The following is a 14,337-nucleotide window of genomic DNA, read 5'->3' on the forward strand; positions in this document are numbered from 1 at the left end:
GTTTCCTCAATGCGTCCATTTTGGTTTACTCTTTGGATACTGAAAAGAATGGGTTTTCTTTGAATTTCGATTAAATTACAAAAACTTCAGATCTGAGTAAACTAAGAATCTGTATCACTCTCTGTCAGTCTGTCCCTAGCTGGAAGTTGCTTCGGTACTCTGCTCCCCCCCCTCTCTCTCTGTTTTTCCTTTTCTTTTTCTTATTTTTTTGGTATTTGTCATTGTTTCATGTAGTTTTTTAGCCAGCTATAAATTTAGTCCTTGTAGTTTACTAAGAATAATATATTAGTACTCATAGTCCTACAAATTACATAATCTCTATTTTTTAAAAAAAAGAAAAAAAACAATTAGCTAGAAACATCCAAAATTGACATGCACTTTGAATCAAGCTCTCCGTCCGGCTCTTGTCAAGGAGAGAGCACTCGGATAATTGATCATGGATAATAAATTTAACACTACATTTAATAAAGTAGATTAAAAATTAAATATGCCAATAAATTTCATTAAAACAAACTAGTGTACTAATATAATTCTTTCTTTTTTCTATTAACATCTTTAATTTTAACAAAATAAAATCCTAACATTTTTCTCATCTCATTTATTTATTAAGAACAAAAGCAATTAAAACACATACTTAAAAAGATTTGGACAATTTAAAATAAGGATTCTTTTCTAATTAACACACTCATTCTTTTCTTCTTCTTTTTTTCTTTTTGAAAATGTTTTACAATATCATTGGTTTTTAGACATATCATTATAGGATCATCAAGTGTGAATTATATAAAAACAACATTCTCATAATTTAGATATAAGTATATTAAAAAAAAAACAATGTTTAGGCATGGTCACATGGAATTCTTTGATAATATTATTAAATCTAGTCTAATTTATCAATTTAGAGATTCCCTTACATAACTCCTTGCATGATTTGAGTTTTAAATCAAATTAAATGAAAGTTGACTTGATATGATATAGTTGACTTAACAAGTTTAAAAACAAATTAAATGACTAGTCATTTAAATTAAATTAAATGAAAGTTGACTTGATATGATATAGTTGACTTAACAAGTTTAAAAACAAATTAAATGACTAGTCAAAACTTGATTTGATTAGAAAAATTTTAAAACACCATCTTTTTCTTTTTAACACGAAGATGACAATATGTTAGTTAGACATGAGTCAATCCAATTAATCCATTAAACTCACAATTTAAGTCACAAACTATATTAAATTCAATAATTTTGATTCTTTAAAATTATTTGTTATTTAATTATATAATAATAAAAATAAACATTTGTGATTAAAATAACAAAAACTAAAGAGACTATAGAAGTAGAAAAAAAAAAGTAGGAGGACTAAACATAACCTTTTCGCTTGAATTTGATATTAAACTTGGATTTTTTTCTTTTTTTGTTCTCCATGTTGGTCTTTTTTTGTTGAATTTCATCTTTCTCTCACAAAAGTGACCAAATAGATTATTAATTTGTTCAAATAAGGCTGTAGTTGAAAATAAAAAGTTTTGAGGGTGAAAATAAAAAATATTATATTTAATGTACATATGTTTTTTCCTGATGCAAAACTGTATAAATAATAAGCATAGAATATAGATGAAGACGGAGGGCTGCCCACCAAACACAATGAATCAGTAGAAGCCAACGTGTCCCCGGTCCCTCCATCTTCCATCTGAAGAGATAGAAATTAATCGAATATGTCTAAATTAATGATAAGCTAACATGGTAATTTGCTCCCTTATTTGTTAGTAATTTAAAATTAAAATATATGTTTAGTAATTAATTAATAATAGGATTTTTTTTTTCATTCCTTATCAATTTTATGAAACATAACGTTATCCTCCTAGTTATTTTTTTGACTTATTTTTTAAAAACATATTTGTAAATAAAAAAATAAATTATAGATAAATATATTCTTTTTACTTTTGACATGTCGTGAATTTTTTTTTTCTACATGTAACTATTTTTTATTTAAAAATAAATATAAGAATTAACTAATAAAATATTTCTACTTACCCCTTGAAAACCATAACAAAAATTTTCAAGCTTGATGTAAATTAAAAACAAAAAAACATTAGAGCATCTCTAAAAAAAGATGTTATTTTAAAGAGTTAAATTTATAAAATGACATTTTAAAGAATATAAATATAATTGTTTTACTATATATTCCTATAAAAAAACCATTTGATAAATCAATTGTATTGGAATGAGATAAATAAGTTTTTTTTTTAAGGAGTTTAATGTCATTTTTTTTCACATGATTATATTTAATTAATTAATTTATTTATTGAACTTATTTTGTTGATTTTAGCTTTTTTGGAAGAGAAAATACATCTTGCTATTTTGCTTAGCAATTCCCTTCAAGCATCCAAAACGAAACAAGCATTAAGGAGCTAAATAATATTTTATTATTATTTTCACCTTTCTATTTAGCATAACTATTTCAAAATGAATTCCCTCAGCTACCATAAATTTGTCAACCTCGAAGTGTCTCCCAGCCCTGCAACTGTGTTCTGTTTTGTCCCATAATTTTTTATTTTTCTACTCTTGCTTCAATTTATCAAAAATTAAAAAAAAATCTATAAGTGTTAAGTTTTATTTTATTTTATATATATATTGATATTGTAGATTGGAACAATGGAATGAATATTTGCTCATTCAACCTGCTATTAAGAGTAATATGGTTTTTTACTCATAGCCTATTAGTCATTTTCATATTATATGGGAAGTAGACAATCTTTTATATTTTTTTAACACAATAAAATAATTTAATTATCCTTAAAAAAAACAAAAAGAACCCTTAAACTAGCAACTAGCACCGAGGAGTTTTTTGTATTTCAATTTTTGAAGCATAAAAAAATGACTCATTAACCTTTGAAAGCAAAAATTTTTAAATTATTTCATTCTGGTTTTTTAATTATAATTAAATTGACTAAATAATAATTTGATATTTTAATGAATATAAACTATTATTAAAAAAAATTATTATTGACATGTAAAGAGATTTGTGGCGGCCAAACAATAACTTTTAAAGTGACATTCAAAATTTCTCATAAGAATAACAATACGATATATTTTGTGTTTTATCTCATTTTAGATAGTTTCTTTTAAGAAATAGAGTTATTGGTATACATAAAATGTGGCTAATAAAGTGAAAGGAGATGCAAGTAGCTAAATAGAGGCTTGCATGCTTTGAGGATAAACATGAATAATCTAAAGCTATTTTTATGCAGCTAACATAATCTTGATAAGAGCTCTCATCTACTACTACAATGGCTATTAAACATCTACTAGGGCTAACGAGGATGGTAAAAGATTGGTAATATGTCCTTCAATGTTTTAGTATTATTTTCCATAAAAAAATTTTATGTTAAGGATGAAAATGAATAGTAAAAAGAAAACATACAAGGCTTTTATTTTATTTCCATAAACAACACCATTAATAAAGCTTGAAAAAACCTTAGTGGATGTAGACTTTCTTCATGGATAATAACAAGATAGATAAGGGTATTGCTTGAAAAATAAATCCTTTGAAATTGAAGTCACTTTAGGGTTTTTTTGGTAAATAAAACAAGAAAAGAATATAGAGAATTCAATATTTTTTTTTTGTATTGAGATGAGGAAAAAAAATCCTTCTTTTTTGCCCCATACTTGAGAATATATATAGCTTATTCTAGAACAAATCTAAAGATACTTATCTAGTAAAGTGGCAATTCTATTCTATAGCTTAAATTATTATGACTTCTTTAACGCATGAGGCAAAAAAGAAGCTAATGCTAAAAAAATATTCTTTTAGTTTTTTACGCCCCTTTAATCAACAGCTGCAATATAAATAGTAAAAGAATAGTTAAAATAGCTTCCTTTTCTAAAAATATTATTCCTACATATTTCTTAAAATACTAAAATTAACAAAGTGGGGCTAATAAAAAATAAATCAATTTAATATAATCATGTGAAAAAAAATGACTTTAAATTCATTGAAGAAAAACTAAAGCATATTTTTTTTTTCTCTCCAATACAATTGACTTTTCAAATGATTTTTTTATTGGAACATAAATAGTAAGCAAAACTATATTTATCATATTTAAAATATTATAATAACATTTTGATACTTTAAAATAGCATTTTGCTTTGGAAATGCTTTTAAAGCATAGCTTGCCTATGTCACTTATAGTAAGTGATAATTCTAGTTCAAGTGATTATGATATATATAAAAAATTAAGAGATAAATGATAAAATAAAAGGATATATATAGAAAATTAAAAAATAAATGATAAAATAAAAGGAGAGATTAGAAGATAAAAAATGATGGATTACACAAAGATCAAATTTTATAAGGCTTGATTGGATCTCGATTTAATTATCGACTCTATCGTGATGTTAAAAATATAATTAGACATTTGTATATTTAATTTTATAATTTTTGATTTGGTCTTGATTCAATTAAGTCAAAAAAAATTTGAAAATACTTTTAAAAATAACATTTTGTTTTGAAAATGCTTTTAAAAATAGATTGTTTATGTCACTTATAGTGAATGATAATTCTAATGGAAGTGATTATAACATCTATAAAAAAATAAGAGATAAATAATAAAATAAAAAAAATTAGAAGATGAAAATTAGTGAATTATACAAAAACCAAATTTTATAAGGTTTGATGAGGTCTCGATCCAACTATCAACTCAATCATAATGTTAAAAGTATAATTAGGCTAATGCATATTTAATCTTGTAATCTTTAATTTGATTTTGATGTAATCAAGTCAAAATTTTTTTTTTTCATGTATTATCACTAATGATATAATTTCCACAAAAATTTGAATTATTTGGCTCCAAATCTAGGAAAAGAAGGGTTCATGTTAATGTGCAGGAATTTTCTTTTTTTTTTAATTTTTTTTTTTTTAAAAAAAGAAAGAGAAAAAAATTGCCAAATCAGTGAAGTATCATTACGGAAAACAAGAAAAAGCAAAGCAAAGCAAAAGGACTCAAAGTAACGCATAGACAGAGGGAGATTGAAGAACACAGAATCTTAAAAAAAACACGCACAAACTTCCACTTATGACGCTTTAAATGAAGATTTTCTATTTTAAAAATAATCTTAAAATCCACAAATAAATAGATCTTCTTCACGAGCCTCTACCTCTCTACCTATACCTGTCAGACCTTACCTGTACCAAGTTCTATTTTTGGTGCTTTACAGTTTGTACTGTACATACAAAGCCTAGAGCGAGAGAGGCTACAGGGAGACAGCCCACGATCTATGCATCTTCCTTTTTCTTTTTCTTTTTTCCGGGTTTGACAGCCCCACAAGAAATAGATTTTTGAGTTATTAAGGGCTAAAGCTAAAATCAATCATGCCATCAGGTGCTAAGAAGAGGAAAGCTGCCAGGAAAAAGAAGGAAAAGGAGGTCAGCGACAACTCTTCAATCAGCAGCAACAATCCTCAAGGTTTTTTTAAAGAAAAAGGAAAAGAGAAAAAAGATGTTTAAAGGGTTTTCACTTTGAGTACAACCACCCATCACTTGCCACTCTGTCACTCAATCATACACTCACTTGCTGGCCTTTTTTTAAATTTTTGTTTGATAAGCTATTTGAATCTGAGTAATGGGTTCTTGTTGATAAGTCTTGTTTTGATTGCGTTTGAGTGGATTGGTGTATTTCTCTGTGCAATTTTGTAGTAATGGGTACTTTATAATGGCACTTTGATTTTGTAGTTTTGGTGTTTTTGTGGATTTTGGGTTAATGGGTGTGTGTTGACATCGTTTGTTGATCGAGTTTTTTTAGGTTTTTTTCACCTACTGATTTTGGTGTTTTTGCCAATTTGGTTAATGGGTATCCTTTTCATGTCCTTCTTTTAGCTTTGCTCTGATTGGATTCTTGGTGGTTATTTTATTTTTAGGGTATTTGGATTAGATTCATTTGTTTATGTTTCATGTTTTTCTTGATCTGATGGGAATTGTGTGGTGGTGGTTTATTTTTTTTCCCGAGGTTTTAGTCTTAAGAATTTGCTTAGAGATTTTGATTGTGATGGTTTAACTAACTTACAGGCCCTTGCATGTTTAACTCCCTTCAAATTTGGTTAAGCATATCAACTCAATTTACATTTGTTGATGTTCCTTGTTTCTCTTGAACATTGTTGCGATGTAGTTGAAATGTTTGCCTCCCACTTAATTATCATGCCATTCTGTTTGGCGCACGTTTTAAGTTTGTTTTAATCAATTTGGTTTCATGTTAGTAACAAAGTTAGTTGATCTCTTATCAGTTGCTTGATTCGATGCATCCAATCCATTACTGAGTGCTCTCCTACTTTTCATCACATAATGATATTGATTCAATGAGCATATCTTTGTTAGTTTTTTTGTCCTTAAATTTGATTAAAATTCGGTTCTTTAACCATTTTCTGACTGGAACTTGTGATTTTGTCAATGGTTTTAGGAAATGGTGATCCAAAAAGCTCTGATGAGAGAGAGAATGATGGTGGTGAGATTGTTTCCCCTGTATCACTGGACCAACATAACCACCAGCATCCATTTAATGAGGGTAATGGAGAATCTGAGAAAGGAGGCCCATCACCTGCCGATTCATTTGCCCACCAGAACAAGCCCATGGAGGGAGTCCCTGGGGATGCAGAAGGAAGCCATAAAGTTGAACTAGAGGACAACAGTGCTATTAAAATTGAGAGAGAAGTGAACTCTGAGCAAAATGTGGAAAGTAAAGATATTAATGAGTATGTTGATTGTCCAAAGGAATCTCATGGTGAAGATGATAGGAGCTCTAGCAGTGGTAGTTCCAGCAATGAGTCTCAAGTTTTTGAGAAGAAATCAAAGGAAGCCAATGATGATGAGGACAAGGAATTTGGTTCTTTTCCTAAAGAGGTGAAGCAGATCCCTGAAAATGAGAAACCAGTCAAGGAAGTTAATAATAATTCAGTCTTGGAAACTGCTTCAGCTGTTTATTTGGTGAATCCTGTGGTGCCCATTTCCGAGACAGTGAAATTTGATATGGAGAGTGCTCAAGTTGAAAATTCAGAGGTTCTGGAAGTGGTTGAATCTGGTTTTGAGGAAAATGAGGACAGATTGTTGCCTATATCCAATGAGGTTGTTGAAGTTTCACCAGCTATTGTGGTGCCAAAGAAAAATGAAGATAAAGTTTTTCCCATCTCAAATGAGAATGTTGGGGCATCTTCAAGTGTGGTTGGTTCTTCTGTATATGGAAATTTAGGGAAAACAATGGCATCATCAGGCAGTCATTCCACTGAAACTGGTAATAGTGCAGACAAAAACAAAGACACCGATGCTCTTGAAAGCACTGAAAACCAGGTTTGTTTCTTCTTGATTGTGATTTGATCTATCATTCTTTTTCTTGAATATGTTGCGCTAACAATTGAATATGCTCTGTGTTGCTGAATTTGTCTGCAGCTTCTTCTTGCTTCTGCTCCACAAGTAGCAGAAAGAACATCTTGTTTGAGTTGCTGTGGTTTATTTGATGTTTTTACAGGCACCAATAGATAATTTCAGGTTAGTATTGCCTCAATTTAAATCAGAATGACTTGGATTGGATATCGAGATCTTGTATATATACTGCAAATAGATATGCCTAGTGACTTTCAGGTACCATTTTGTTGTGATCTGTTTTGATGCCCTGTTGTGCCCCCATTTTTCATGTGTTTTGTAGATATGTTATTTGTTAAAAATTCAAATAATGCATTGCAAATCATAGAGCCTCAATTTCAATTTGTTTGGTTGTGGGTCTTAGCAGTTTTGTAAAGCACATGCAAGCTCATAAATTTACTAATCTAGGGATTCCTTTTACTTTTTTGGTCATATAGGCATTACTTTTACTCCTCTCTTTCAACATTATGGCAGAACTCTCAAGAAATCTGAATCATTATAAAGATAATTCTTTCATGAGTCGGTTTTAATGGGGCTGGTAAATTGGAGCTGGTGCCTATTTGTGCCAGATCACTTAGGAATAGTATAAATTCTCTGCTGTAGAAAATCCAGGGATTTTTTTGGGCAACTTATTTTATTTTTTAATTTTTTATAAATTTTTTTTGAGTTGTTGAAAATGCAAATTCCAGCTTATTTTGAGTTATCCCTTTCCCTCTTCTTTTTCTTTCTTTGAGTTATGAAAAAAAGAAGCAAATTTGAAAAGATTCTTAACTGAAAATACCAATTACGAGGTGCTTGCCCTTCTAAACTTTTCAGATCAGTAATGTTTAACAGATTCTTTTCACTGGATTCTTTTTCTATTCATATTTTGATTTGGTTGAACTATGTTTGAAGGCTTTTGGTTTTTGTGCTTTGCACAAGGCCTTGGTTCAACAACTCTCTAGAACTATGATTTTTGCACATTTCCATTTGGCTGTTGTCTTTTCTTTATATGTTGTGCGGTATAAATTTATAGCACCCCCCCATACATCTATTGCAGAAGCAAGCGCGAGCTTCAGGAAGCTGTCCGTGAGCTGGGAGTCTGAGAAGGATTTGGTTTGTAGTAGTTTGAGATAACAGGAGTTAGAATCTCTTGGAAAGTTTTCCCCAATAAGTGCAGAAAACCTGTATAGGTAAAACAATTATATAAACTTTGCAAACAGTGAGTTTCAATATTGGGGGGTAGCTTTAGTTTACCAACCCTAAGCCTCATTTTCTCGTTGATTTTTGATTGTGTCAGTATACCGGGTGTTGTATGTTGTTCATTTTTTACCAGATTGATGATATGAAACTCACCATTCCAAGTATGAGAACAGTGTTTTTCTCCTTCCCCCCTTTCCTTTCTTGACCCTTGTCCTCGTATTTTTATTACTAGCTGAATTGTGTGACTCATGTACATCTTCTTTTTTTCCCCTTAAAAAAAAAAATTTCAGTAATTCTACCTTTTCTCAAGCATGTCATCAGCTGTGCCCTCTGGAATATATGCTATGGATGCCATATCTTTGCTTTTCTTTTCGCAAGTTACAGTGGGCATTAGAAGTCTAAAGAATGCCTATTCATGGTAGGTAGAGAGATTCATGGTGTTCGAGTATGTACGAGAATGATAAAAGCTTGTTTTTTAAAATAATATTTTTATATTTTTTTTAAAAAAATATATATATAGTTCACGGTATCCCATTGACAATAAATAAATAAAAAATAATAATGACAAAAACTATCTATATATAAAATCATCAATACCTAGATAAGGGCGCCTCAGGAACCACAAAATAAAAAATAAAAAAAGTTGCAGAAAACGATGATCAAAACCACGTGCACTAAGAGGAGCAAATAGTAATTGAGTGATTAATAATTAACTAGAGACCGTAAAATGGAAATATGATTTTGGACACCATTTCCTTCGTTATTTGTTCATAAAAATCCAATCAAATCACACGGAAAAACATCAATCTGCTTACAGCCCCAAAGAGCTGGGAAATTAAAAAAAAAAAAAACATTGAAAACACACCAAGCATGCATAAATTAATGGGACTATGAATTCTTTCAAGCTCTTCCACTTGATGAGGCGCCATGGATGGCTGCTATGTATAGAAGCTGCGTAGCAGAAAGTATGATAATAAATGCTTCCATGGTTCTCTGCAGAGAGATGATTACTTGTGTTCAAATTCTTGAACATGATTATACGTAAAACTAAATTCTTGGCTAATTAATCTAACACAGCAGTAGTGGAGTCAAAGAAATCTGATAAAGCTGTTTATCATTCTTACCAGACGGGCGTTCCTGATAGATAGCTCAATTTCTTTGCTGGCAAAGCTGCGCAAATTTTGTTGCCAGTCAGTAATCAACATGGCAAGAAGAAACATATATATCTTTTTTTTTTTTTTCCGTTTTGAATGTAAATAGAGCCTTTTAATCTGTCTTAAGAAAAACACTTTCTTTGACCTCAATCATGGAACTATTTTGATAGTTAATGGCTAAAGTAGTTGCTGAGAGGGAGGACAAAGGCTGATGGATGGTGTTTGCTTACCCCATGGCTAGAAGAGTGAGAGCCCAAGCAATGGCAGCAGCGGAGGCGGCGGATGGCATGCTATCTCTGTGCCAAGAGCGAATGTGATTAAGACCAACAATTGCCGAGGCAACACCAACAACTCCGGCAATCAAAGAGAATGTCACGAAGAACCCAGTGGCAGCATTTCCCATCGGGAAGAAAATGGGTGAGAAATGTGCTGGAAGGTCATAACCAGGTCCTGAAATTAAGTTGTACGTGACATAATTACGGCATAGACCACGCTAGCAGAAGACAATATATAGCAAGCAGTGCATGATTATCAGTGAAGGAAGAGAAAAACAGAGAGAGTGAAGGCGGGGAGAGGGTGATTTACCGATGATGAAGCCATAATCAATGGCTCTATTCATAGCCCAACCGCCAATGCCTAAAACGATGATATACATGATAAGATTTAAGACTAAAAGCAGCAAGGCAACAGGTTTCATCTGCTCGGAGGCCATTCTTGTGCTGTAAACTGAACTATGTGAAAGGACGAAAGGGATTTGGAGTTATTTTATTTTCCCGAGGGCTCCAAAAAGATTCAATGCATAAAAGACTAAGAAAGTACGAGTGTTTAGGGTCAGAAGATGTGTTATTTATAAATGGCATTATGGTTCTTTGCTTGTTAAGCCTGCGGTTCGAGAACTTAGTGGGGGTTGAGGATGCTTTATTTCAAGGCAACCCTCCAGAATCACAATATTCTTACTTGGTTTGCATTTTTATCTAATTCTTTGCAAGAGGCACTTTCCTACCATTTTAGCTGTTGTTCGGAGGGAAAGTGATATTCTGTGCCAGGCGGTGGTGTCCAAATCCGATTACTTGTACACCTTGCTCTTTTTTTTTTTCCTAAAAAAAAATAAACTTCAATCTTCAAACTTTATATGGTATGTGATATAACAAACCTCCTATTAAAATTGTGGAATTTGGTAGATTGTACTTTCTGAAAAGAATAGGGGTTATTTTATTGAAATGAATTAAATTGAAATTAAGGAACAAGGACTTGATTGCAATATCTAAGACAAAAAAATAAATTTTTATCTGTTTAACCCTATTTATAACAGAACTGGTTAATATTTTATTTGAATTTAAAAGAATATTCTTGATTGTTGAATCAGATTTGGGGTCCTTGATTTGTTGAAGACTGACTAATTTCTTACTGGTTCAAACGTTATTGTTTTCCCTTACACAAATATCTAGTTCAACTTGTGTGTTTACCATGCAAGGATCTCTGAACATTGACCGTCCAATTTTTTTCATCTGCATTGTTGTTTATAACATTAAGCACCAACCATCCACGTTTCTAGTATTAACCCGAGGTAGCATTTTGACTGTTCACTTTCTATTTTCTTTTCACCTATTTGTCTTGCCCGATCAAATTTTTTTAAAGGTAAAAATAATCATAATTCTTTGTTTTTCCAAGAAGAAATGATGTCATGAAATTAATCAATACCTTCAATCCCCAAACATGTTGCAACTTCATCTCCCTCAAAAAACCTTGCCTTTAAGGTGAGGGTAGATGTTCTTTAAATGTTATTCTTCTACCCACATAACATCCTCTAGGCTTTGTCTTTTCTATTAAGCTAACAACTCCTTCTTGGCTCTTTTTTAAACATTTTTCTCTTGATTCTTCAAGATCTCCACTAGTTCTTGTTGCGGAGTTCCTTCTAGCCTAAACAGTGAGAGTTCAGGTTCGGAAGTCGTATACTTTTCAATTTTCTTCTTCAATAAAAAGACATCGAACATGGACTAAACCCTTACATCTTATGAAAGCTCGAGATGGTAAGCTACTCGACTGATTCTTTTAATTACTTTGAGTGGGTTGTAGTACTTATGAGCTAACTTTAGTTTCTTTCTCTAATAAATAATGGATTGGCTGTTTGGATGGAGTTTGAGGTAAGTCTAGTCACCTTCTTCTCGTTTTGTGCTCTTGTATTTTGAATTTGTTTGTTTCTTTTGTTGTTCTTGTGCCATAGTTAAATTGCTTTTGATCATTTGTAATATCTTTATGTGATCCTTGATATGTTTTTTTCCATTGCCTCATTATGGTGTAATTCCTGGTACATAATTGATTAAGGATAATGGAGAATAACCATATAGGACTTCAAACTAAGTAGTTTTTAGGGAAGTATGGAAATTGATGTTATACCACCATTCGAGCATAAGTAGCCACCGAGACCAACTTGTAGGATTGTCCCCCGCAAAACAATATAAGTACCCTACTAAAGTTTTACTAGTGTCTTCAATTTAGCTGTTTGTCTGTGGGTAGTAAGTAGTAGATAAGTGCAGTTTAACCTTTTAAACTTTGAACAATTCTTGTCACTATCTGCTTATAATAGTAGGATCTTTATTTATGATAATACTTTATGGTAGTCCATGTAACTTGAAACACGTTGTGCAAATACTTGTGTTACTTAAATTGTTGTGTAAGGATAAACCATGATTATAAAATGTGTATATTTGAACAATCTGTCAACTACCACTAGGATAATAGAATAACTGTTTGAGATAGGTAAACCCTTTATGAAATCCATAGACACAGAAGACCAGGGCCTTTTAAAAATAGATAATGGCTATAATAACTTAGAATGCTTAGTGTTCTCAACCTTGTTTCTTTAGCAAGTATCATACTAGGTGATGTAACTCTTTACATCAGCTTTCACCCACACCCAAAAAAATTCTTCCTTGCCCGTCTTAAGGTTTTTTCATACCTAGAATGACTAGCTATAAAGCTGTTACATATGTAGTGAAAAATATCCTTCTTAAAGGAACATTTTTTATTGATGTATATTCTTTTTTTGTACAAGAAAATTTCATCCTTCAGCTGGTATTTCAGACTTTCCACTTTGCCCTTGTTCATTAATTGTAATAGTTGTTGGATCTATAAGTTAGTATAGCTCTACTTAAGCTTCCTAGCCTAATTAGCAATAAACATAATAATAGCCTATATGTCCTTTTGATCTTCCCTTTCTAATCCCTAAGGCAAAGCATTGACTATCATATTTTCATTACTATATCGATATTCCACTATCAAATCATAACCAAGAAGCTTGGAAATCCGTTTTTATTATGCAGGGCTTTCCACCTTTTGTTCTAAAATATACTTTTAAACTATGTTGGTCATTCTTGATCTTAAAAGATTGCCTTTATAAGTAAGAATGTCATTTCTAAACTGCTAATACAATGGTTAGGAGCTCCTTTTCATAGGTTGATAAAGTTAGTTCTCTTCCTTTCTAACCTTTACTATAGTATGCAATATGCCTTCCCTTCTGCATTAGAATAGCCCCAACTCCCATTTCAAAAGCATTACATTCAATTGTGAAATATCTTGTGAAATTAGGTAAAACTAGTAATATTAGGGTTAGTGATTACTTCTTTAAGTTTAATAAAAGCCTCGAAATTATTTCTAGAAAAGTTTTATTTTTTCAAAAAAATAATTATTTGAGATTAGATTGTACAATTTCAAATCCAGTTTTAATGGTTAAACACTTGAAGTTATAGATTCAATTGATTGTGGTGGCAATACCTTAATTTTTGGTCTCCAACTACTTATTGATTCTTCCTAAAAATAAATCATTTGTAAGTTTTTAGATTCATTAAACTCATTTTCACTAGAAGTAGTTTCAAATTGATCGAAAACAAATTTTTCAATAAAATTTACTTGCTGTAAATCATGATCATCTCTATGTTACTTGAAAATGTTAAAAACATTCATTTTTAATGTCATGTATCCAAATAATAACTTCATCACTCCATTTCTATAATTAATCAATACATTAAAAACTACAAAAAATAAACTTTTTTAAATAATAAAAATCAAATTGCATGCTTTAACATGTTGTATATCCAAAATAATAAAATCCATAAGATAAATGAGTTTATCAACTTATACTAACACATCTTCAACTACTCTTATAGACATTTTTATAGATTTGTTAGTATGTAAAAGAGTTACAAAAGTTGGTATAACTCACCTGGATTGAGATTTTATAAAATTGAATATTGAAGTAAATTCACATTAGCTTCAAGATCAAGATTTTCTCTTATAAAACATAAAATTATAGGACAAACAAAATCTTTATATTTTAAAGAATTTTTTTTTAAAGAATTACACTTGTTCAACTAAAAGGCTTTGTTTTTAACATTCAAATGTCTTTTTATGGTGAACAAGTTCTTTAAAAAATTTGGCATAAAAGGATACTTACTTAATAGTGTCCAACAAATATATATTGGTCTTTACTTGTTTGAAAATTTCAAAGAATTCAAAATTGTTATTCACTTTCCTTTGATTAGTTATGACATGAGAAAATAGAAGTACTAATGAGGAATCAATCTTTTCTTTGAAATGTTTA

The 14,337-nt window shown here is 30.6% G+C and overlaps 2 protein-coding genes across 4 annotated transcripts; one reads left to right on the plus strand and one right to left on the minus strand.

Annotated features, from left to right (window-relative positions):
• Positions 1 to 5,001: 5,001 nt before the first annotated feature.
• On the plus strand, positions 5,002 to 8,769 carry LOC105119420 (uncharacterized). Of its 2 annotated transcripts, none has more exons than XM_011017559.1 (4): positions 5,002 to 5,458; positions 6,446 to 7,329; positions 7,429 to 7,527; positions 8,441 to 8,769. In XM_011017559.1, exons 1-3 carry the CDS (start codon positions 5,365 to 5,367, stop codon positions 7,519 to 7,521), a joined length of 1,071 nt encoding a protein of 356 aa, XP_011015861.1. In that variant the 5' UTR covers positions 5,002 to 5,364; the 3' UTR covers positions 7,522 to 7,527; positions 8,441 to 8,769. The 2 variants fall into 2 exon arrangements, with proteins under 2 accessions (XP_011015861.1, XP_011015862.1); XM_011017560.1 differs by lacking the exon at positions 5,002 to 5,458 and adding an exon at positions 5,501 to 5,694.
• Positions 8,770 to 9,168: 399 nt separating this feature from the next.
• On the minus strand, positions 9,169 to 10,624 carry LOC105119422 (uncharacterized). Of its 2 annotated transcripts, XR_841134.1 has the most exons (5): positions 10,323 to 10,624; positions 9,968 to 10,187; positions 9,708 to 9,753; positions 9,331 to 9,576; positions 9,169 to 9,180 (listed from the first exon to the last, which is right to left on the minus strand). XR_841134.1 is itself a non-coding variant. In XM_011017561.1 (4 exons), exons 1-4 carry the CDS (start codon positions 10,447 to 10,449, stop codon positions 9,484 to 9,486), a joined length of 486 nt encoding a protein of 161 aa, XP_011015863.1. In that variant the 5' UTR covers positions 10,450 to 10,624; the 3' UTR covers positions 9,329 to 9,483. The 2 variants fall into 2 exon arrangements, 1 of the variants encoding a protein (XP_011015863.1); XM_011017561.1 differs by lacking the exon at positions 9,169 to 9,180 and having other exon boundaries at positions 9,329 to 9,576.
• Between the last annotated feature and the right edge of the window lie 3,713 nt (positions 10,625 to 14,337).

Source organism: Populus euphratica, unplaced genomic scaffold, assembly GCF_000495115.2.
Source record: "Populus euphratica unplaced genomic scaffold, PopEup_1.0 scaffold2904.1, whole genome shotgun sequence".
Classification (NCBI taxonomy): domain Eukaryota; kingdom Viridiplantae; phylum Streptophyta; class Magnoliopsida; order Malpighiales; family Salicaceae; genus Populus; species Populus euphratica.